The sequence below is a fragment of the Tympanuchus pallidicinctus genome, unplaced genomic scaffold (genome assembly GCF_026119805.1).
Source record: "Tympanuchus pallidicinctus isolate F22 unplaced genomic scaffold, pur_lepc_1.0 scaffold13, whole genome shotgun sequence".
NCBI lineage: Eukaryota > Metazoa > Chordata > Aves > Galliformes > Phasianidae > Tympanuchus > Tympanuchus pallidicinctus.
In genome coordinates, this window is record NW_026294648.1 from 16135533 (window position 1) to 16158665 (window position 23133).

Below are 23133 nucleotides of genomic sequence, written 5' to 3' on the forward strand. Positions count from 1 at the left end.
CTCCCCAGACACCCTTGAAGACAGCAGCCTGCACAGTAAGAGAGCCTCACCAGCCCCAGCACTGCTGGCTTTTGTTCCCAAGACAATCTCACGCTGCAGTCACAGAGGTCAGTATTTATGCTTCAAGGGAGACACTTTCTACAGTAAAAAAGGCAGGGTGGCTCAGAAGTCCAGTTCGCTAGCAAATTTTGAAAGTCACTTTACTTTTAATGATGTGTGAGTAGTGGTTTTTAAGTTGTATTTAAAAAAAAAAAGTTCCAGCAAGCAGCATGTCCTCACCACCACTCCAGCCCTCCTCATTTTCCACATCCATATGGGATTTTAAGATTGCTTTCAGAAGTTAGCAAGAAAGTGAAATTCAAATGCTCGCTGGCAGATGTCCAAAGGAACAGTCCCTAGCTCTCAAACTAAAGAACAACATCAAGTCCAGCCAATTAATAAATACATTAAACTACTTCATGAGATGTCAGTGTTTACAATAATGCTGATGAATTAAAGTGGTAAGGGACAATGATTAATGATAGCAACTGGCTGCTGTCTGGCCTTCAATTTCAGAGTTTTATTCCAAAATAATATAAGCTTACAAAGGCAAGCTTCGTTAAACAGTCCAGTCTGAGATGTCATCAGTGAGCTATTTCCCCTGCAGATAAATGACAACTTCTTCCGTTACAGCTTTCTTTCTTACTGCTAAATCTAACCACGTAATATGCATCTTTTTCCTATCTCATATCCAGGAGAAAAAAAACAAACACACACATAGATAGGGAAGAGATTTGCTAATCTCTGGGGCCCATTAACCTGAAATAGAACTTCAGTTTCACCTCCAGCACGCCTTAAGCCAACACCCACTGCTTGAGCCTGTGCTTGGATGAACCAACCACAATCCTTTGCCATGCTGCCAAATAAACAGGTGAATCCAGAAACTCTTGTTCATCCCACCTTCCAGTCAGCTCACCACCTAAAAATGAAACTTTACATCATAAAACGTAACCAACTGGAAGAGCTCTTACTGGTGAGAAACACACCTTAGTGCACCCCAAACCCTTGGGTCTCCACCACGCAGTCCTTCCAACGCTTAACAGCATCCCAAACACTCACCTCTAGGAATTACTCTCCTACAGCATCCTGGGAAAAAGCGTCACTGATTTATTTCAAAGATTAAAAGGACACCTACGTCCCAGACTCTGTGGGAGGGGATCTACCAGCAAAGCAGGTCTGTTGGCTCAGATGCAAGACCCCACACCAAGCCAGAGTTCTTCCAGTAAAGACAGTCTCATGTCAAGCTCTAGCTGCTCAGCCACAGAAAGGCACAGTTAAGCGTTAAAGCCTGCTGGATGTGCCAGCCCATGGATTTGGCTTGGCAGCAGAGCCCAGTAACTAGCAGCTCACTGTGCAGTGGAATGTGGACCCATTCTTTCCCTAGCATGTCAAAAAGGCGTAATGCCACAGCCCTGTCAGCACGACAAATAGGCCTGAAACCCCATCCCACAAGGCAGCTCCCTCCCTACTCACGCTCCCCCTCTGAAAACACGGTCAGTATATCTTGTAGCAGCATTACAAGATTCACCTTTGCAGCACCAGGAAGCTGCAATTGTGTGCAGCATTACTGCTGATCCACCATATGGTGCCTTGCTGGATGTCCTGCAACAGGGCCAGCATTCAGACAGGAGGGGGTCTAAAATCCTGCTCCTAACAAAACCTGAAATGGCATCTGACAGCTGAAGAGGCTGTCAAAATAGAAGCCATCCCAAACAAAATCCCTCGGCATACGATCCAGAATTACTAATGGAAGAAAGCAAAATTGTTTTACCAGACAAGCTACAGCCTGGATTCATTATAATCTGCCTGATGGAAAGGAAACTACAGCACATCTGAAGTTTCCTATTTCCACTGAAAGATGCATCGTGCCAGCATGCTCAACCTGCCAAAGGTCACAGCAGTGATAGATGGCTCCATCTTCTGCCCATATGCAGGTGGCGCAGCAAAGCCACAAAAAAACAAAACCCCAAAAAGCTGCTTCAAGCTCTGGCTCAGCTTCCTCCAGACAAGTCCTTAAAATAGCTTAAATAACAGGATGCAAGAGGGGAAAGTAACCACACATTTCCTTTTAAGGACACAGGCTCTCAGCAGGACGCTGGAGCGGGGTCACAGATCCCTGTTTGCCATAAGCTAGCATTTCAGAGCATTGTTTTACCACCTTGCAGCATCGAACAAAATGTTCGCCTGCGTTGTTTTTTAAGCGCTTTGCATTTCCAGAAAAGATCCTTATCTCTGCTTACTAGGAACAGGGAGAAGGAAGATAAATAAGCAGAGCAAGACTGCAGATTCTGTAGCGCTGTTCCTTCTCCACCAAGTGCCACCGTTTGGCCAAGAGCAAACAGAGAAGCAGCAATATCTGGTTGTTGAATGCTGGGAGCTGCTTGTCCAAGCTGCAGATAACTTCAGTACCTTATAACATCCTAGACAGTTATAGAGCCCAGGGTGGAGGTGGCTCCTTCAGGCACAAAAGAGAGCAGTAAAGATGCTCTTGACAAACACCACGGCAGTGTCTGTAGGTTGTGCTGTGCCTAAACCACACAAACCAAAGGCTTTTTAAAAGGACAAGCAGAGCTCATCACACCTGTGGGTATATACTAATGGTTAATTACCACATTTCTTGTTACTTAAGTTTTGACGCTTCCATTTAAACTGAACAGAGATCCACCTCCCTTAGAGCAAGCTGGTTTCCTAACATAAATCACTATCTGAATAGGTTTCCCAGAGCAAAGGTAGACAACCAACCTCACTGACAAAAAGCCAATCCATTGCAACAGGTTAATCATTTTAGTTTACCCAAGGTCAGAATGGGCTACCTGCACCCTATTTTCAACAACGTCTGCACTTAGAAGTACATTATGCATTGAGAAGCACGATGGTCACTCTCCTCCCTCTGTGCCAACTGACTTCTACCTGCCATAAAGGCTTAGGGGAAGGGCAAAAATGGGAGAGCAAACTGCCAAAAGCTCAACTTGCTTCACGTCCCACCACTGTTCTGTGAGAATTGGTTACCTTTGAAATCCACTTTTATTGCTGCAGATTGTGAATTGACAGCAAGCCAGAGCTTTCATCAGATGCGAGGCAGATCTGAGCACCACGGATGTGCAGCTGGGAGGGGAGTGGGGGTTGGCCTGCCTCTGCACAACCCACTCCCGCCCATTCCCAGCCCCAGCTGCAGACTCTGACCTCAGCCTGCTGCTGCCACCCTGCTCCCACTCCTCCCTCCCATAAGCCCTATGAGGAAGCCAAAGCAGCAGAAAACAATTTCTCTCCATCATGTTAGCTCTCTGCCCATCTAAGCTTCCCTATACAGCCTGCAATGGGCTCCTGCCACACCAGCCCAGGGGAAGGGTGGGAGCAGGCAGAGCAACCCAGAGCATCTCCCGCTGCCAGGGAGGTGGGACCCAGAGAGACACGGAGCCACCAGAGGGCCCACAGTACCCACACAGCATTTTATCATCACCAAAGGTGATGGCCAGGTATGCAGCTACTAATTAGGTTTTGCTGCATGCACACCCAACTCAGTGCCTCCACACACCAGAAGTGTAGCATCTACATTTCCCCTCTGCCAAAACAGCCCAAACCAGCACTCCCAGCACCAAGTCCCAAAGCAGTGGGGTGATGGGCTGACAGTTGGATGAGATTATTTTAGAAGTGTTTTCCAACCTTTATGATTCTATGATATCAAGTGTTGCCTGGCCAAAGTACCAGGCCTCCCCTTTGTGCTCCTTGGCTAGAAGCAACACTCAGAAGCAGTGATGCTGCCAAGTGACTCCTGGGCATGAAGAGCAGGAGAGTGTCCACGTCCTGCTGGCATTGCTACTCCCAGGGGTGGGAGAAACTCGCTCCAAGCACACAGTAGACAGAGGCAAGGAGCCCTCCCCATCCCCACTTACCAACTTTGGCAAAGGCCTCCTTGAGTTCCTCCAGCTCATCTTTGGAGATCTGCATGGTGACAGCCATCTCATGGATTTAGGGAGGACCTAAACAGAGAAAAGGGCACTGTGTGAAACCAAGCTGTACTCAAACACAGGCAGTTCTGAACAGCAGTATAATAATAAGCAGCACTAAGGCCACTGTAGCTCTCAAAGCCACATTTGCCTTTCCAATAAGAAAATTAGACATGAAACTTGGAAGTGGGAAATGCACTCCTTACCAAGTCAGAAATCCCATTCGCTTTGTTAATATTTAGCTCAGTGTATTTATTTTACAGGCTGTTGTTCTGCACACATTAAGGCAACCACTGCAGGTGTGTGCTGCAGTTGGGAAGAATTCCCACATCCAGGGGTTTTCAGAGCTTTGAACAACACAAACCTAGAGTTTAAATGTTAATACAAGAGTGAAGGACTGGCTCTGCCTGCCCATTTGCCCACAGAAAAGCACACAACTACCAAAAACAAACAACAAAGATTCTGAATAGTACTTCAAAAAGGTCTTTTTGCACACAGTAGCATACTGATAGTTTCTGCTCAAAGGAAACAGACTGTTTTTCAACAACAAAACTGAATAAACACTGATTTCCTGGAGTCAGTCTCTTGCATGTGTTGTAATCCTCTTTTCCAAAATCCAATTCGGTGCTACCTGCTAGCCTGGAGAACAGGTATGGTCATAGGGATGATAAAATGCCAGGGACGTGCCCACGTCCCCTTCCTGTGACATTTGTGACAGCAGCAGTAGATGATGTTGGCACTTTGGTCAATACAAACAGAAGAGATTGGTGATTTATTGGAGGTGCAAACAGGACAAACTTTGTGCAGTGGCCTCTCAGGAACAAAAAGGTGCATGCTGCTGAACACAGCCCAGCGCTTTTAAAAATGGGGATGTGGGCAGGCTCCATGCAACTTCCAAAGAGATTTGCAACCCAAGACTTTCCAGCTCTCACTTTGTTACCTACAAAGCGAAAGACTAAAAGGTTTCCTCCTCTGCCTATGGGAACAGACGTAGCCTGGTTCTCTGCGAGCAAAGGGATGAATGCAGATTTACAGAACTTCAGAAAAGGGGATCCCAAAGGGCTGTCTCTTGGCTGGAGTGAGAACCCAGGCTGGGATTCAACAGTGCCTGTGCTGTGATGAGCAAACCTCTTTTGTTTGAAGCTCCCAGCTGCTCCACAAGCACTTGTTTGGTTAAGAACCCCGAGTTTGCCTATCTGTAAATAATCACTTTCTGCAACACCTCACTCAGTTTGGAAAGAGGAAAGTCGTTAGAGATGAGAGCGATGGGCAGGCGTGGCACCCTGGGAACGCAGCACCCATGGGTGCCAGCAGCAGGAAGAGGCACCAAGAAGCTGCATCACTGCAGAACACAGAGGAGAGTCGAGCAGAGCCCACCTCTGAGCTCAATGACCTTCATTTCCAGGCTTGTACTACAAGAACAGGGCAGAGGAGGAATTACTGCAAAACCTGGGTCAGGCTGATGGAGCGAAAAAGCACCATGGTAAAAGTTGTAACAGCCACCAGACCAGGACCTTGGCTGTTAGTGAGCCAGCTCCCCCTGCAGCACTTGTGCAGCCCCATCCTCAAAGCCTCCAACACCTGGGTGCTTTTCCAAGGGACAGAGGAGTTGCTCAGCAAGAAAAGTCAGCTCTGAGCTATCTCAGTGCACGCTACCAAAGGTGGATTTCACAACTGGCAGAAAAACGCTGGTATCAAGATCAGCAGCAGTTCTGGCTATGCATGGAATCACCCTGGCAGGAGAGGCTGAGCTGACTACTATTTGCCTAAGCCTCGTTTATGCCAATTCACCTTCAAACCATCAAAGCTTCCCTTAAAAAGAGATTTCCAAACACATCCGTATCTAACCCCTAATCGAAACTTAGCTTGCTGCTGTCTCTCCCATCTTTAACAGCAGAATGAGCAGTTGAAATAAAATAAAAGCTGCATTGTTTGACTTTATCAGGGAATGATCACACTCTGGATACGCCCTGCAGTTGTTGTTGGTGTGGATCTTCACTTAAAGAACAATTTCCTTTCCAGTCCCTATGCTTTTCATCTTTGCAAGTCTATAAGAGAGATCTCTGTTTTGCCATCACTTTCTTCCTTCTTCCCTTCTCCTCTCAACTTGAACCAATAAATAAAAAAAAAAAAAAAAAAAAGCAGACACCTGACCTTGGTACAGCCTGAGAAGGGAAAAGCAAGATACAACAACACAGCATAGGAAAAGGTCAGCAGGCCAAGCAAGCTACAAGCAGACAGGCTGGGAGCTTCCAGCAGGATTAGCTGCTGGGGATGATGTTTGGGTCGATCCCCCATCCCTCCTTTCCCCCAGAGGAAGGGATTACACCTCCACTTGGCACACGGGACTGGAGAGGCTGGAAAAGCTTTTCAGTTTTCTACTTTGTTTCTTCTTTTTTTTTTTTTAAATAGCTAAGTCAAGGGCATTCAGAATTGTGTTTTTCATTCAGATGTATTTTTAAACAATCGGCTTTGTCTTCATAGACATAAACCCCCTTTGTAATGCAGCATTGGCCATCACACATCAGCTGTCTCAGACTCAGCACAGCAGTCCTCATGCCTCACCACGTCCCACTGACTTGTGCTGGGCAAAGCCTCAGACATGGCAGGGCATGCAACGCTGGCCAGAGACAAACTGTGGTTAAAAGTCCCATTGTAGAGGAAGGACCGAAAGAAAGAGGAATGAATGAGGGAAACAAAAGATGACAGAAGGAAGTGATCCCACACCCATTTTGTACACTTGGTGTAAAAGTATAAATGGAAAGGCTCACTGGTTAATGTGCACCGAAACAGAGTGTTATCGAGATGCAATTCCTGCTCAACCCCACCCCAAGTCCTACCTCCATCCCATGGACATGGAGCAAGAGTTTGTGGGGCTCCCCGCCACCACGGTGCAGCAGCAGCTTCCCATAGCACACAGCCACACTGCACTTGGAAGACCTCACTTTGCTGCAGATGAGAGCTGCCGTAAGCACATCTCAGGTTTTCTAATATCAACTCCCTTCCCAGATAGGAGCTGCATCATATTTCTGTGTAAACAAGCTTTATAGCTTCTAAATGCACCACAACCACTGACTCAGGGCCCGTTTATTTGTGCTCCAAACAGAACTGCCATACTGGCAGGTCATATCCAGTCCCCCCAGCCCCTGTGCTTCCCACAGCTGTGAGCCACCTGGAGACGAGCCGAAGCAGGGATGCTCCATCCCAGGGATGGGAGCCTCTGCTCACATTCTACACTTGCAGCACAGGTGCAAGCACCAGGAGCTAACTGGGGCCTCTGGGAGAACGGACTGCTCAGACAGCAGCTCCAGACACTGCCATCCACATAAAGGGTCTTCAGACACAGACCCAGGAGGGAAGCGCTGGGAGCTGCGTCCCACACAGAGGATTGGTGGGAAGGGAAATAAAACAGTCGCATATATTCCTGAAAGATGAAGGATTCACTCAATTTTAAAAGGATGCGGCAACCATATATTTCCTGACAGCGAGTCACTCTTCCAACAGAAACAGAGCTGGAATTTGCTTCTGATCCAAATGGAAGAATTTGCTTTCTTAGCAGCTCTGCACTCGTTTGAAAACTGAGCTGCTCTGTCCCTCCCAGGCCCACCCCATTCTAATACCTCTACAACTGACTGATTAACAACACCAACTTATTTACTCAAACAGGCACACACAGAGACACATTAAAGTGTCAACAAAAATGTATTAAAAAAATCCCTTTTCCATTTGATTAAGACAGACAAAGAAAAGGAGATAGGACCCGTCTGGGAGCAGTGACTCACGCAGCATGCATTCCCCTTTTCAGAGGAACCTGTGGTTTTGCTGTCATTTCATGACAGAGGCTCCAGACACGAGAAGGCAAATCAGTCAGCATTAGTAAATTAAAAATACTTCAGAACTTGCATATCTCTGACCACTAATCAGCAAGTGTCAGTTTTGCTTCAGGAACAAGATGCCGGACAGCCGGGCTACAAGAACCCCTGCAGTCCTCTACAAGTGTGTTTCAGCCCATCCCACAGGGCCAGCAGCTGCATGCCCACCCAGCACAACGCTGCAAGCTTCTGATCTGCCAAGGGACGGACAGACAGACGGACACATGCACACCAACCCCCACTCAGCAGCGGCACACCCAGCAGCTCTGCTGGCTCCTTTTTCTGGTCCAGCCCAAGCAAAGCCTTTGGGGTTTTGCAGACAGCAGCTTCAAACTTGACAGCTGAAGGAAGAAGTGAGAGCTCGTGGCATGCAGAGTTGGTCTGGGGAGCCCTCCAAGATAAACACTCACTGCTGCTTTTTGGGGAGACAGGGAAGCGGAGGGACTGATGGCCTTTGAGCAAAAACCAATTCAAGCAATCCATTCTCTCCTGTTCCTTCCCAGTGTGCATTTGAAACTGTTTTGTTCATCAGCTTCCTCCCCAGGACCGTGCTCACTCGTTACGTGTGGTTTTTGGCAAGCAATCAGGAAGCACAGAGACTCGAATTTGGCAACTGCCTTCCAGACAGCCACTGGTCAGAGGCTGAAACCACACCTTGCCAGGCCTTCATCTTGCACCAACCGCACCCAACATCTTGCCAGTGGTGAGACCCTCTTGCAACAACCATCCCCCAGAAGCGAGTTTGCTGCTTGTTGCTCTTTGCACGAGCACAGCACTCCTGCATGCAAAGTAGAGGTAACCCCAGTACCTCGGTGAGCTGCCTCCTTACCTTGGGAGGGGAGGTGCATGCAGGCTTCAAGCAAGCATTGCTTTGCAGTGCTGGACTTGAGCTGCATTCTACAACTGTGGCTCTCCCACCCCAACCAATTTCTACAGCTCCACATGCCCCAGGCTGAAACTTCAGCTCTGCTCCCTAAGCCTGTGTTATTTAATGACTGAACAGCACCAGGCTCTCATGCCTGCAGAGCAAATACCCACACTCAGCTTTATTTCAACGGGACAATAGCTCTCCCCATTCAAGCATAGCACCACACAGGCCGAAGATTTTAATACAGACTTTATCTAAGCACGTCCTGTTCCCTGAAATAGCTGCCCTTCAACTTGTCCATCCCAGGTCTGTGCCCCACCAGCAGCTCACTGCATGGCAGGGAAGGACCAAGGTCTCCTCTTTCCCACCCTGATACAATGTTACTTCCTGCTGCTGTTTTTGAAGCACCTCTACACCAGCACAAATCCCATTAGCAGCTCTGCTTTTCCAGATCCCTCTCTGCTATGCTTATTTTCATCCAGGAGCAGATGATGAGACTTCCCTCCCGTTGTTACACAACTCCTCACCACTATGAGGAAAATCTGTCAAAGCCATCAGGAGTAGAGGAGCACTCTGGAGCCCATCCCTGCAATTGGATCACCAGCAGCTCTCTGGATCCAGAGAAGTGCCCTGGGGCACCCACCTCTGGCTACACACTTTCCTCCAGCAGGTCCAGGTGAAAAGCCTAATTTTTCCCAGCTAGATCTGGCTAGAAGAACGCCAGGATTTTTCTGTGCAGATGCACAGCAGGAACCAGTGCTGCACAGAGGCAAGGACAACTCCAGCTGTATGGAAACTGCAGCAAACTAATTTTCCTAAACCTGGACAGACCAATCCTTTGCTTTTTGCAAACTGTTTTCTCTCTCTGCAGGATAGAACCAGATTCACTAGCTTTGATCCTATTAAATCTTTATTAAAAACAACTGCTGAAGCCACCAGCCAATTCACATGCCTCAGAGTCTCCAGCTCAGCCGAGGTATCTTTCTGGGATGCAGCCAAACAGAAAATTTTTTCTGTCTTGTAAATACAGAAGCAGAAAAACAGCAAGAATCTGAGGATGCTCAGCCACACAGTACCCAACTGCCCAAAGGCTGGAAGGGGATGGGAAAAGTAGTCAAACTAACACAAACACCCCGCTCCATCTGCACAAGGGAGGAAAAGTCTTTCTCAGGTCTGGATGCCACCTCCACACCACACTGCAGGCTCCCAAGTACAACACCCCATCTGCCTCACTGCTCCAAGTCCACCAGGGTCATTTGCAAAGCACCTGAGATCAGCAAGAGATGGATGAAAAATATTGCCCATTAATTCCTTATTAAAGAGTGAACCAGGTCAATCTTTCAAGACCTCTCAGGAAAGGAAGAGCTGAAGACTCATCCCGTCTGGAACTCGTGCAAAACCAATCCATCAGAGAGAATTCAAACCTAAATGCAAGAAGGGGAATGACAGGGGTCACATGTCAGCTAATGGACTGAGCCTCAAAAGGCTCGATTTTAATTCCTGGCTCCGGCACAGAAAAGTCATGCTAACCTCTCAGGAAATTCTTATGCTCATAGTAATCCTCATTCTTATGCAGCCCCCCCCAGAAAAGAAGAACATTAAACGTTTCCTTCTGCCTTTTCTGCTTCTTAACCACAAACGACAAAGAGGTAGGTCCTCTCTTTGCACCTATGCACAAAACCCTACAAGGCAGCCTTCATCCTACAGCAGGAGCCCCAGAGCACTAGTGGGAAAGCAGCAGATGCCCCGCCTGCATGAGCAAGAAGGTATGAGGATCACAAGGGTGAATCAGAGCAAATTTCCTTCCCCAGGAGCGACTGGGGCCTGCTTGCTGAAACCTGCATGTTACCCCCCGACATTCTTCAGGCATGCATACTTCCGTTTCCCAATATTCAGCCTGAAATCAGCCCAGTTCCTTACAAGGACAAACTTGGGCCTCAGGCTGTACTCTGGCTCACAACAGCTGGCTAAAGCCCTTCACAGATACAAGGCGGTTGTGGCCACACAGCCCAGACCCATCCCAACCCACCACCCTGCATCACGCAGGATGCTGCTCCTTGGTCCAAAAGACTTTCCCTTCCTTGAGAAATCATAACAGATGCTTGAGCCGTTGCACGATTTCCACAACAGCTCGCTGCTTTTGCCAGGTGCCTTTACAGCATCAGTGAGCCCCAGGCTGGGCTCCTTGGCTCTAAAAGCTCCACGCTCTGAGAGTTTCTCCCACGTGTTTGCTACAGAACAGCCATTCCCAGGCAGCACCTCTGCTTGGCAGGTGGAGCTACTGATAATGAATATTTCGTTATTAAGAACAGTGTTTCTCAGTCTGCCAGTTACAATTCCTGCCTCTCCAGGAAGAGAAATCAACCCAATCCCTAAATTAAATCACAGCACAGTCACTGCTTGTTCCATGCCAGCAAACAAGCTCCCGCAAGCCAAACACCCAGCGTGACGTTGCTGGTCCCTGGTGAGCTGGATGATAGGGCGCTTCAGCAATTAGCTGTGGGAGGGTGAGGTTTGTGCCGTCCTTCAAAAGGCACAGCCACAGCCAAACCATTTGTTGCAGACTGTTCTATCAGCTCGGAAGTGAACAGAGCTGTCCTGAGGCTGCACAGCCAGGACTGAAATCCCAACAACCGTGCAGCAGACAATGAACGTTGGGAGAGAAGTGTGTCAATGAATACTGCAACATCAGAAACTACAAACCAAGCCTTGAATGTCTCATTATGTTTCACACTGCATTATGTTTCAGAAGCATCTGAAGAACACAAATTCCACCCTAGCTGATCTCTTACTGAACAGAGCTACTGATAAAAGGAGAAATATCTTTTTCTACTATTCCTCTGCTACTTGCAATCTTGTTTGGAAAGTACTTGGGAAAAGGGGAAAGAAGTCAAAGCAATTCAATTCATAGCAAGAAACAATGCCAGATTGCAATAAATCAGCACTGCTGCATGGCTGTCCCAGTGGCTTTAGGAAGCAGAAAAAAAACATTCAAGTTCAACACTCATTTTCTCTAGAGAAGATGCTAGAGATCCTATCTACCCTTAACAAAGGCAGAAACATTAATCTCAAAGATTAATGTGAAAAGTTGGAAGAACAGAAGGGAGCTACTCTCTGCCTCCCAGGAGGTTGTTGTGAGAGGGGGTTGGACTCGATGATCTCTGGAGGTCCCTTCCAACCCCTACAATTCTGTGATTCTGTGAGAGTGACATTAGGTTTACACTGACAGCAGGGTGTTCCTCACACTTCTCCATAACATAAATTGAAACAGCAAGGAGGGAGCAAAGGTACCAAACTCACAGCCGCACACTCGTACTTGGAGCACTCATCTCTGCTGAACACACCTTGATGAGCACAGTTCACAGCTGGGTCTCTTGGGACCCCACACTGCTTTGTTCCCGGGGGGCAGACGTGTAGGGAAGGAACCCATTCTGAGCACTCAGCCCATCCCAGCTCTGGGAGGGCAGGAGAGCTCCAGCTGCAGAATCCCTCCTCCCAGCCAGATGTTTCGTAGAACCATTGCAGAGTAAGAGTGAAACATCGCTAAGTGACACCTGAGAGTGAAAGGTTGAGCATAAACAAAACCAGGCTATGAAAAAGCAGTGCTGCATGATTTTCCAACACCTTAAGTCCACGTTTTTCCAGCATTTCAGTATTTGGTATTCACTATTTGGTGTACAGAAGTGCTACAGTCAGCATTTGGGGAGGTCCATCCCGGCTCCCAGCACCACAGACTTTGGTGCTTCTGCCAGAAAACAATGCAACCGAGATGAACTCGTCAGCTTGGAAACAAACTGCCTCTGCCTGCAGTGCCACGTGCACTTCCCAATGCACAGCAGAGCAGCAGCTGGAGCCCGACCCCCGCAGCAACACAGCCTGAAAGCCAAGCAGCCACCAAAGCCAGCAGCCGTTTCCCCACAGCTCCCCACTCTTTCTGCAAGGCATAAGTTTAAAATATTCCAGCCCGGCTGCAAGTTGAAGCAGTTTAAAAGAGGGGAAGACGTGCCCCATATGGGTTTCTGGGAAGGCACACCCTCAGCGCTCACTGATGATCAGAACGCTCCAGCAATGCAAAGTCAGTCCCAGCACCCGCTGTGCTCTGTTTACACTCCCAGCTCAATCAGGTGCACAGATAAGCAACGATTCTCCACCAGATTAAAGACTCGTTATTTGTCTTTTTACCCCGCTGCTGCCACTACCATGCCAGCAATCGCTATACATTTTGCAGAGGGAAGAATAAGGAAAGCAACAAGAAGCAACGCCGGCAGCCGCGGGGCAGTGAGCAGCACACAGCCCTTACCTCGCCTCGCTCCCGCTGCGCCGACTCAATGCCGTGCACAGCTGCTGCGTCTCCCACACCCACAGCACAGGGAGAGCCCACAGCTCTGCCACCCAATGGGGAGAGCGGGCAGCGGGGCGGCACTGAGCATCCCACAGACTGGGAGCCCCAGCCCAGGACCCGTGCCAGCATTGCTCAGCAGCACGAGGCACTGAAAGTTAGGCAAGCAAACTCGTTTCTTGGTTATCTTCACTGTTACAGATTAAATACTCCCAGCGCGTGCAGCCAAGAGCCTGTGCTCCCTATGACAGCCTATCATTCTATGATTTGGTGCTCTTGTTTGGTGGATGCCTTCAGCCCATCGGATGCGATGAGGAGCCAGACCTCTAGGCGCAGCCAAGCGCCCACTGCTTCACACCACTGCTCTTCCAAACAAAAAACAATGCAGCCAAAAGACCCCATCCAGCAACAAAACCAAAACAAGCAAGCAACACAAACGTGGTTGTAAGTTCCAAGCTCAGAGCTGGCACGGCACTATATTGCATTACCTCAACAATTAAGCCCCGTCTGCTCCACAGGAAACAGAACCATCTGCTCCCAACCAAAAAGACACAACCAACCAAAACACCATGCTATCATGCACTACTTTTTTTAATATATTTTTTTTAATTGATCCATTATCAAAAAGGTCAAAAGGATTTCCAAAGAATAATCACATATGTTAGAAGTCTCCTGTTAGGTCCACAATATCTGAGCCCTCAGAGAGCAAAAAGGAGAGAATGTCACTTACCAAGAAGCAGAACACTTGTATTAGTAAAGAATTTGAAGAACCTGTGACCATTATAAAAAATACTTGACCAATAGGCTTCTCATTGTTTTCCTTTCTTTTCTCCCCCTCCCTTTTTTTTTTTTTTTATTTTTAATTACATCAGACAGGAAAGTGAGTCATTGCCTGGCCCCAGTTCTTGGGCATTACCTGAAAATTTAGCTTCCAGCTGTGGGGTTTCAAAAAGAGGCTTTTAAAAAAGCACACGCACGCACACAAAACAAAACCTCAGCTCCAAGCCCACAACCTGCCAGCTTCCTCGGGATGGTAAATATAATGAAAACCAAAATAGACATTTTTATGCCCAAAATTGCAAATGCAAAAGACAAAAGTTGGAATGCAAAAGTACTTTTCAGGCCAACAGGACCAGGTTGTCTGCATGTCAGGTGGGGGTCGGGGAGAGCAGCCTCAGCGCTGCTCCGATTTGCTGCAGCAGCAGCTGGGTTCAGCATCATGGCAGAGCTGAATCCAAGGAGCTCAACCACAGCAGGGATGGAGCTCGGTACAAACACACATCAGAGTCAAAGAACTTTATTCCAGGAAGTTTAAACCCTCTCTGTTTCTGCTTTACTTGCAGGTACAGCACACAGTAAAAACTCATGCTGTGTTAGGATGCACTGAGGCTTTGAGGTTACACAGGTCTTGGAGAGATCATACAAAAGCTTGGCCCTCAAACTAGATGACAATTTCATCTATCAAGCCCTGTTGCAGGGAAGGCAGAGCTGTCACAGGAATAGGGAAGGGCAAAGGAAAGCCTCTAGCATATCCGTGGTGCTGGGACAGAAAAGCAGCACCTGCAGGTTTGTAGGTGGCAGCCCCATGCTGCAGGGGCAGCTTCTCCACTTATTTCATTTTCTCTTCAGGTGGCAGTCATGCTCCCTAGGTGACAAATATCTACTAGCATTCCCTTTGCTGGGGAGGGAAAAGGCACCATGCCCCACAGCCAGCTCAGATGCTCAGCAGCTCCAGGGTGAGGAGAAGCTGAAGTTACGCACACAGGGTGTGCATGAAACTATATTTGCAGAGGACCAGTGGCAGCCAGAATTAAAAGCACTCAGCTCTCTAAATAACTCCAAACCCAGCCCTATTGGTGCAACCTGCAATTACAACCGAGCCCAAAATAGTGCTCAGGCAGTGCCAGCGCCTCTCTCCCTGCGGCACACCCCGGGTGGGTGACGGCATTGGGGACACGCTGCTCCCAGCCCGCTTCCTGCAGCACAGCCAGAACACAGCTCCTGCCCTCTTCCAAAATAGGAGTTCTATGGTCAGTTCAGTACACCAGCGTATTTTCCTCTTCCTTTCTCTCTAAGAAAGCCTTTTAGGGAAGCACAGGATGCCCAAGGAGCTCAGAAGTCACTCTGGTTGGGTGACAAAGCACCTCTTGCACAAAGCAGAAGCCACCCCTTCCTAAGTAAGGGACATATCCAGAGCAAGGAGCCCTTCCCTCATCATTGCCAGCCACCTGAGAGCACGCAACATACCTAGTGAAATCTGACAACAACACATTCAAGATTTACCATTCTCCCAGTAACAGAGCAGGATCTCCTGCATGAGACCCAGTTGCACTGCTGTAGCAAGAGGATACAATGTTAAAGTGAAGACTTCCTCTCCCTGTCAGCTTGCCAACACCAGTTGTGTGCAGGAGGGATGTGGAGAGACCACGTCACGATCACAAGATTCACACAGGGGGGGAGGACAGCGGTGCTATCAGGGTCAGCAAAACACCCTTCAAGCACAGGGAGGTGCTGATGCTGACGCACAGGTACAGGATCCCTCCAGCGCATCATTGCGCAAGGTAAGGGCACGTCTCCTCCCCAGCTCCAGCTGCCAAGTTTCACTGGGAGGCCACTAAGCATGTTTGCCCTCCAGAGGTTACTGAGCAGGAGCTGCCAGCCAGGTGAGGCAGCACAGAGGTCAACTCGTCCCCCTCCTCACACCATCCTGGAAAACCTCCACCTGCTCCCAGACCCTTTGCTTTCCTGTCTCTCCAGAAGACTTTTTCTACCCCTAGTTAGCAATGCCAAGAGATGCTGTGTTAATTATGGAAACTGTATAAGATAATCAATGAAACCCAAGGTGAAGCACAAGTTCCCAGAAAACACATTGTAGCAGCCCTAGGGTGCAATATGGGAAGGGTTCTGCCTGCAGTCATCTCCAGTTCCTTGCTGCAGGGACCATGCCCATCCCATGCCTGCTCTGGTGCTGCAGGTCAGCTCTGTGAGATGGAAAACAGGAGGGCAAGTCACAAGCAGCTTGAAAAGCCAAGGTTACTTAAACTTTTCAGCCTCCCCACAGCAGTACAGGCACACATCCTGCATGCTTTGCCTTAGCTCCTTGCCGTACCCAAGTGTTTTCCAGAGCATCCTCCTACTTCAAAAAGAGAGGATATAAGGGAAGAAAAAAAAAAAAAGAAAAAAAAAAAAAAAAAAAAAAAAAAAGTAACCAGGTGGAAGAGAAACCAGGAAGCCTAAATAGTCATTTCTAGCAAAAACACCACACACTGCAAGCCAGGGATTTAGACAGCAAGGCTGATAACCAGCCAGCATCCCATTTTGTAGCTGGGATCAGCAACCATTCACCAAGCCACCACTCCCCCCTCCTCCATTCTGTGCACATTCTTTTTAAAGATAAGGGTTTTAATGAAGCTATATATAGATGGATAGAAGCACTCTCCCCTGTGCTTTTTAACATACCTCGAGGTTTTATGCACTTCTTGCCTTCACCTTCCGAGGCTGATCAACTGCAAAGTACATTTCATCAATGTAAACATCTATATAAGGCTTTGACAACAAAGGAACAAACATTTGACCTTAGCTCCTCAATTTATCAGTCCGTTTAAAGAAGAAAAAAGAAATGTCTTTGCTAGATTTGCCCCTTAAAAGCTTTCTGAGCCACTCTTTCAACAAGCCTGTCATCAGGAAGAAAGCAAGACATTAGTCAGGCTCATGCTTATTTAATAAAAACCTGCATATGTGGTAGAGTCTGAAAGTTTGTCTTCATTTTTAAAGTGCCTGTAAACCAGAATCTGAATTTCTAGTGTAAAACAGACTCCAGGACTTGCCCAATCCACCCTGTGCTCCAGCAAAGCTCAGCACAGCAATTAACCGAGTAGTTATTCCCAGCTTAGAACAGGGAGCCATGTAGTCACCATAGAAGTCAGAAAGTATGCCCAGAACACCGTGCAAAGGATCTCTCATGTCTTGCTATTTCATAAGGAAATCAGAGGCTCCACTGATGTCAGCTCCAGGAAATGAGACACAGGCAGATGATGCCGGAAGCAGGCTTTATATTTAGTCCTGAGTCACCCACTTTATTAAATTCTAAAGACAGAGGTGGGTGTGGAGAGGGGATACATGTAGTGGAGAAAAAAAAAAATAACAATAAAGAACAAGCTATTCTCTTGAGATCATAGGCAAAGGAGAGTACAGGGCTTTGTTTTGTTTGTAAAGCAAGAAACAACACATGGGCTGGGAACCCTTCCTGCATTGTCACTGCAGAAAGACTGCTGCATTTCAAGGGTAGAAGCAATCAGCATAGGGCTGAGCTGGGCTCCTGCAGTATGGAGCACTTCCCATCCTTCCTGCAATACCTTCTTCCAGCCAAAGCAGAGGCAACAGAAATGAACCTGGAGCAGAGAATATTTTGAAGCCAGTTAAGCACCTCCACCTAACCCAATGCAAAACATATCTTACATTAAGCCTGTTCCAAGGAAAAGGTTTTCTCTGGGTGACTGCAATGGCACATGGCGAAGGTTGATGAGGACTGAAGCAAGCAGAGAGCAGGGGATCTGACACAGAGTAGAACAGCACCAGCAGGGGAAGAAAGCAAGAAGCAATGGGTTTGTGAGTTGGCACAAACACACTTTTGCATCTCTCACTTGAAATACCAGGACTGTACATTAGCCTGTATGTGGCTCAGGCATTCTTCTGCTCACTTAAGTCTAGAATACTATTCATCATAAGTCGCTGTTCAAGGATATAATGCTTTACACTGGAATCATGCCACCAAAGAACACAAGTGACTGCCCAAATAGATGATTTCTGAACAGAGAAGTTGTTCTGTTCCATTATCTGGCAGCGCCCAATTGAGTCACATTTACAACTGAGAAACCTGGAAAGCCTACACGGACTGTATGCTCATGGAATAAACTCAGGTTAACTTGCAAAATGTTTATCAAAACCTAGCTCTTTGTATTGAACCACAATACAAAGTACAGTACAGATTTGTGTCTTCCTACCAGTCTGCCATAAGCCTTGTCACCTCGCACCACCGATGAGTGCTGTGCAGTCTGATTGGTGGCAACATCTCCACAAACATTCCAGCAACCTCAAGCTGGAGTTTTCCAAGTGGACCCACTTAGCAAATACTAAAACACTGGTACAAAAGCCACCAACTCTACCTCACTTTGATTTAAAGCCTACAGCAAACAAGAGCCATCTCCAGTGCCAAGTGCAACCAGTGACTTGCCTACAGAAGCAGCCTATTAGATTACTAAGCAGAAAGTAAATTGGTATAATATCCAAAACAAGATTATAACAGCAAAAAGGATGTGGCTCTCAAAATAAATATGTGGACTATAGGAAGATGGCAATTATGCAGAACAAGAGGTCAAGAATCGCTTCATATCTGCCACCTATATGCAAGATGAGATTACTCCACTGCAGTCATCACGGCATTCTCAGACCAGTAAGTAGGCATTTGACCAGTTGCTGACCACTGTCCAGACCAGTTTGCTGCAGAATGATCCTGGTTAGTGGTGAGGCTGTGGGAGACAGCCATCGGATGGCTCTTCAGCCCCACACAACCCACCAGCAGGTGACCATCGCTGTCAGGAAGGTTTCACCACTGGCAAGTCAAAGCAAAGACCATGCAGTCAGAGCAGTCACGTGCCCGGCCCAGCCCTGCAGGACCTTTAAGGACTTAATGGTATCTCAGCCAGGCATCCTGCCACATGCTGGAGGTAGCCAAGAGCCATTAGACATGAAGGTTTTGGCACATGGCTCTTTGAGTTGTGCAAGTTGGCCTACAAACTGAGCTGCGTTGGACTAGTCCACAGTTTTACCTCAGGGGACTTTGAAGCTTTTCCTGGTATTTAGCTTTGGGCTTGCATTTGTTGGCTTCTCCCAGAACTGTTCCTCCCAAAGGCCCAACAGAAAATCTCCTGTAGGATGGATCTACTGGAGAGGCCAATTCCAGCAGCCCTACATCCACTGCACTTTTTTTCTGATGTGTAAAAAGATGAGAGCATCAGATTGGATTGCCACTGACTCACACATAAAGTGCAATTTGTCACAGATAGCCTTCAGGTCTCTAGACTGCCATCTTCACCATACAGCTCATTATGCTGTTAATTAGTAAGCTTCCTCATATTTTCCAGACCATAAAGAAAGCTACTAGCAGCGGGCTGATCTCTGTGCTGTGAAGCCATTCTTTGCTTTGACTGCTGATTCCTTGCACTCTTAAGTCCATTGCTGCTACTGAATATAATAATATACGAATTGTGGTGGGGGAAAACAAAAAACACCTTCACGTTTCCAAGTTTAATAAAAAATAAATATATACATTTACAGATCCTACATGAAGCCAAGCCTAAGCAAGGCAGACTACTTCATAAAAGGCACAAAGCAACTGGAGGTCAGGCAGGAAGCTCTAGCAGCAAACAATAATATCAGGAGGTACAACACAGATTAGGCCAAAGAGATCCAAATGCTGACCCAGAGTATTATCTGGGAGCCTAACGCATGAAACAGCAATGCACTAGAAGTGCACTACTCTACTAGGTGTTCAATAGACAAGGTCTCAACAACTAAAGTGAATTATTGACTGGTGCCAGACATAAAGATGCTTATGTAAGAGAGGGTTTCAAGGCCATTAGCGTAGGGCTGAACTGCTGAACCTCACTGCCTTTAATGGCTTTCCAAGATCATCCTATATAAACCTTCAGAAGTTGTTGAATAAAGAGATCGACTAAAACAATCCCCTATAACCCAACAAAAGGTCATACACCCTTTGGAGAAGGCAGAGGAAGGGAGGGAGGCATGCAAGACCATGCCATCAGCGATGGCTATAAGTGGAGGCTGCCATAACCACCCGTCCAGGAGAGCAATGGTAGCTCCCAAGAGCTTCTTAGCCAAGCAGGAGCAATGTACATTTTTCAAGTTTTCAATAAGTAGTCTGCTACAATGCCTTTGCTAAAGCATTTGGTTTGTATTAAACAGTGGCAAGAGCCCAGCTGGAAATCAGATCGACGAGAATATTACAAAGGGGGTGGGCAGCAGCAGGACAGAGGCGAGATTGCTCCGGAATGTCCTATCTGTGTCCCCAGAGAGAGCTTAGGCCTAACTTTGGCCAAGCAGAGCAGAAAGGAACAGACGAAAGTTGAGGTCAGACATCCAGGACACTCACTCAAAACATTTTCAGTCCTCAGAAGGTAAAGTTTCCCCTCTCTCCTCTATGGAGAGGTAGATTTTACCTTAACAAAGACCAAATTTGCTCATAATTTCCAAGTGCACTAAGGAACTTAAAGGAGGTCAATGGAGAGCAAATGGAAATACAGTTAGACATGCATTCAGAAGTGTTACAACCACAGAAAAAGCTCTTAAAAGCAAGACCAACCTTCTCCCCGCCTGTCTGCAACACCAATCACAATGGGATAATTCCACATACGCCTTATGCATTTCCCAAAAATAAAGTCCTCACGGTCTATTTTTGGAGGCAAAATGTTTTGTGCAGAATTCAGGAACAAAAAGCTTAATTGTAATATTGCTTTTCAACTCACTTCCTTTGATCCTGTGACCAGCTGGAAAAAAGCACCTTGTTCTATGTTGGGCCAAGGAAATGTTTAACTACAAGATTTACAGGAGTATATATATACTATTATATATTACTATATTACTACTATATATTATATATATATATAATGTGTGCATGTATATTCCACTGCAGCACTGCAGCCGCCCAGCAGAAGGCAAACACTGTTTTAACACAAAGAAAACAGCTACAGACTATTACAAGACTCCAGCATCAGCCTGCTCATTAGGGTCCTGCCACAGAGGCTCCAAGGCAGGAGAGCATCCAAGCCAATCCCTGGGACAAGACTCAGCATCCTGGAATCTCAAAACCACAGCCCTGCTCCAAACCCAAACAATGCTCTGCAGACCCTTCCCAGCTGATTATCAGAAGGAACGCAAGATTGCAACGGCAGTGTAAACAAGGACCTGGGATTTATGACCCTTCAGATGTTGTTTAGCCAGTTGAAACGCTGCTTCATGAATTACAACTGCCAATCACAGGGATGGGTTGCTTGAGTTTAAGTTTCCACTCCAGCAGAGCTGTTCTGGAGACACTGAAAACTTCAGTGTTTACCCAGCAGCTTCACCTCCTCTAGCAAAAGGAGGGGAGCAACTGGGACTTGTCTGACCACTGCATCAACACGAACAGCATCACTCCCAGCTCCTTTTCCTGCCACTGACAAGCCAGTGTTACACGGGACTTGCAGCATGCACAAGCAGGATCACACCTCAACTTGTCAGCTCCTGCATTGCCAAGCTACAAACATACATTTAGGTAAAGGGCATATAGAAAAGTAGGATTTTAGCTACAATTCCCTGGTTCCAACAGGACAAGCACAGAAGAACATACAGGTGGCACACAGATGACAGCACAATTATTACACAGGCACCCCACTGCACATCACCTTCCATCTAACCCAGATAGGTGCGAGTTTGTTATCCATCATCATCTTCAACTTCCATTTTAAATATCTTTTGTGCACTCAGCTGTGGCAAACCCTAAATCAGTCACAAACGTACTGGCAAAAAAAAAAATCAGTCCCACATGTAAAAATTTGAGTGCAGAATCACGTGCCTTCCTATTCCCCTTCTAGGAAGAAAATACTTTTCATATGTCGATCTTTAAAGAAGGCAGAACAAAGAGGATTTTCCTTAAGCTTTGCTTCCTGCCACCACAATGAGATGCTGCAAATCCAGTAGGGATTCAAAGGACATCCCCAGTGCCCTGCAAGTCATTACGTTCTCCTAGCAGGACAGTCTCCCATCACCTGGAGTCAAGGCAAGAGAAGAAACTGTGCCCACCAAACCTGGCAGAAGCCACACAACTGGGCCCCAGAGCAAGGGGAGGATGACCTCCAGCACCCAGAGCCAAGCACACCATTGCTGCACTGCTTTCACCACATCTCCTGCAAAGCATAGCATCCCCCCGAACCACAGCCTCCCCAGCACCTGGTGCTGGAAAAACAGGTACAGAACAGTCACACTGCCTGTCTGAGGCACCCCACATCATTAGATTTTCTTCCTTATGTTTTCTGCTTCCTTCTGCTTATTTTGCAATTGCTCCCGCATTGGTGTTCTGCAGGCTTTCCTTCTCTTGACTTGCTTCTGCAACAGGCAACAAATCACATCCCCTCATAAAACTTCCTGCATTTATATAATGTTTAAAAGCAGCCTTGCTAGCATTCTTTTCAAGTTAAAAAAAAAAAAAAAAAAAGAAATCAGTCCCTTTAGCACAAAAATGTCTGTAGTAAAGAAATAACTGCAGGAGTCAGTTTTTCCACTTTAAGAAATTGAGAGGTGAACTAATAGACTGTTGACTCTCAGCTTAAGTAAAAACACACAGCTGAATTAGGCAAAGGCTGAAGGCTCTGTCTCTAGACTTCAGGAGGAAAAAAATCCTCCTGGTGCCCTTCCACAGTCAGCTTCTCAATTGTTTACAAAGGTTTTATAAACGAGACAATATTTCCTCATCTTGAAGTTTTTTTTTTCCTGCAGTCTAGCCTAGATTAGAAGAACCAGAAACAGAACAGGCCAAGGCGGAGTCCACAGAAATTGAAGTGAAAAAGGCACTTCAGAGAGACGTTTGATCATCAAGGTCATGTAAACCATTCCAGGCCTGTGAAGCATGCTAGTCAGAAATAGCTGTGAAACAGGCACCAGGCAGGGGCTCCCTGTTCTCCTCCCGTCTCTGTTCCTCCCTCATGCTCCCCTGTTCCTTTTGTTCACCCAGAACATCCGTACAGGATGGAGGCTGCCTGAGTCCCACACCACGAGCCACCGTCCCTGCAGAACAGGCAGGGGACAGCAACTGGCTGGCACTGCTGAAGCAACTCGCTGCCTCATAAGCATGGCCAAGGACAATGGAAAACAACATAAAACAAGGCAAAGAGTCAACAGCTGAGCTTTAACTAGGCAGAGAACTGATGCCCAAAGCAAAGACAGCAATCCTATAGCCAACCACTCCAACTTGCCTCAGCAGTCTTAGCTTTAGAACTTGACTTTTCTAATAGG

The 23133-nt window shown here is 47.1% G+C and overlaps 1 protein-coding gene across 6 annotated transcripts in view; it reads right to left on the reverse strand.

The window, feature by feature from the left end:
* Positions 1-23133, reverse strand: part of PLS3 (plastin 3) — a 44764-nt gene that overhangs the window by 13683 nt on the left and 7948 nt on the right. For 4 of the 6 annotated variants that reach the window (XM_052672976.1, XM_052672973.1, XM_052672974.1 and 1 more), the window contains one exon: positions 3933-4019. In XM_052672976.1, the coding sequence (XP_052528936.1) occupies positions 3933-3999 (67 nt within the window). In that variant the 5' untranslated portion in view covers positions 4000-4019. Of the gene's footprint in view, positions 1-3048; positions 3134-3932; positions 4020-13026; positions 13125-23133 lie in introns of those variants that run through there. The other 2 variants (XM_052672975.1, XM_052672978.1) reach the window with 2 other exon arrangements.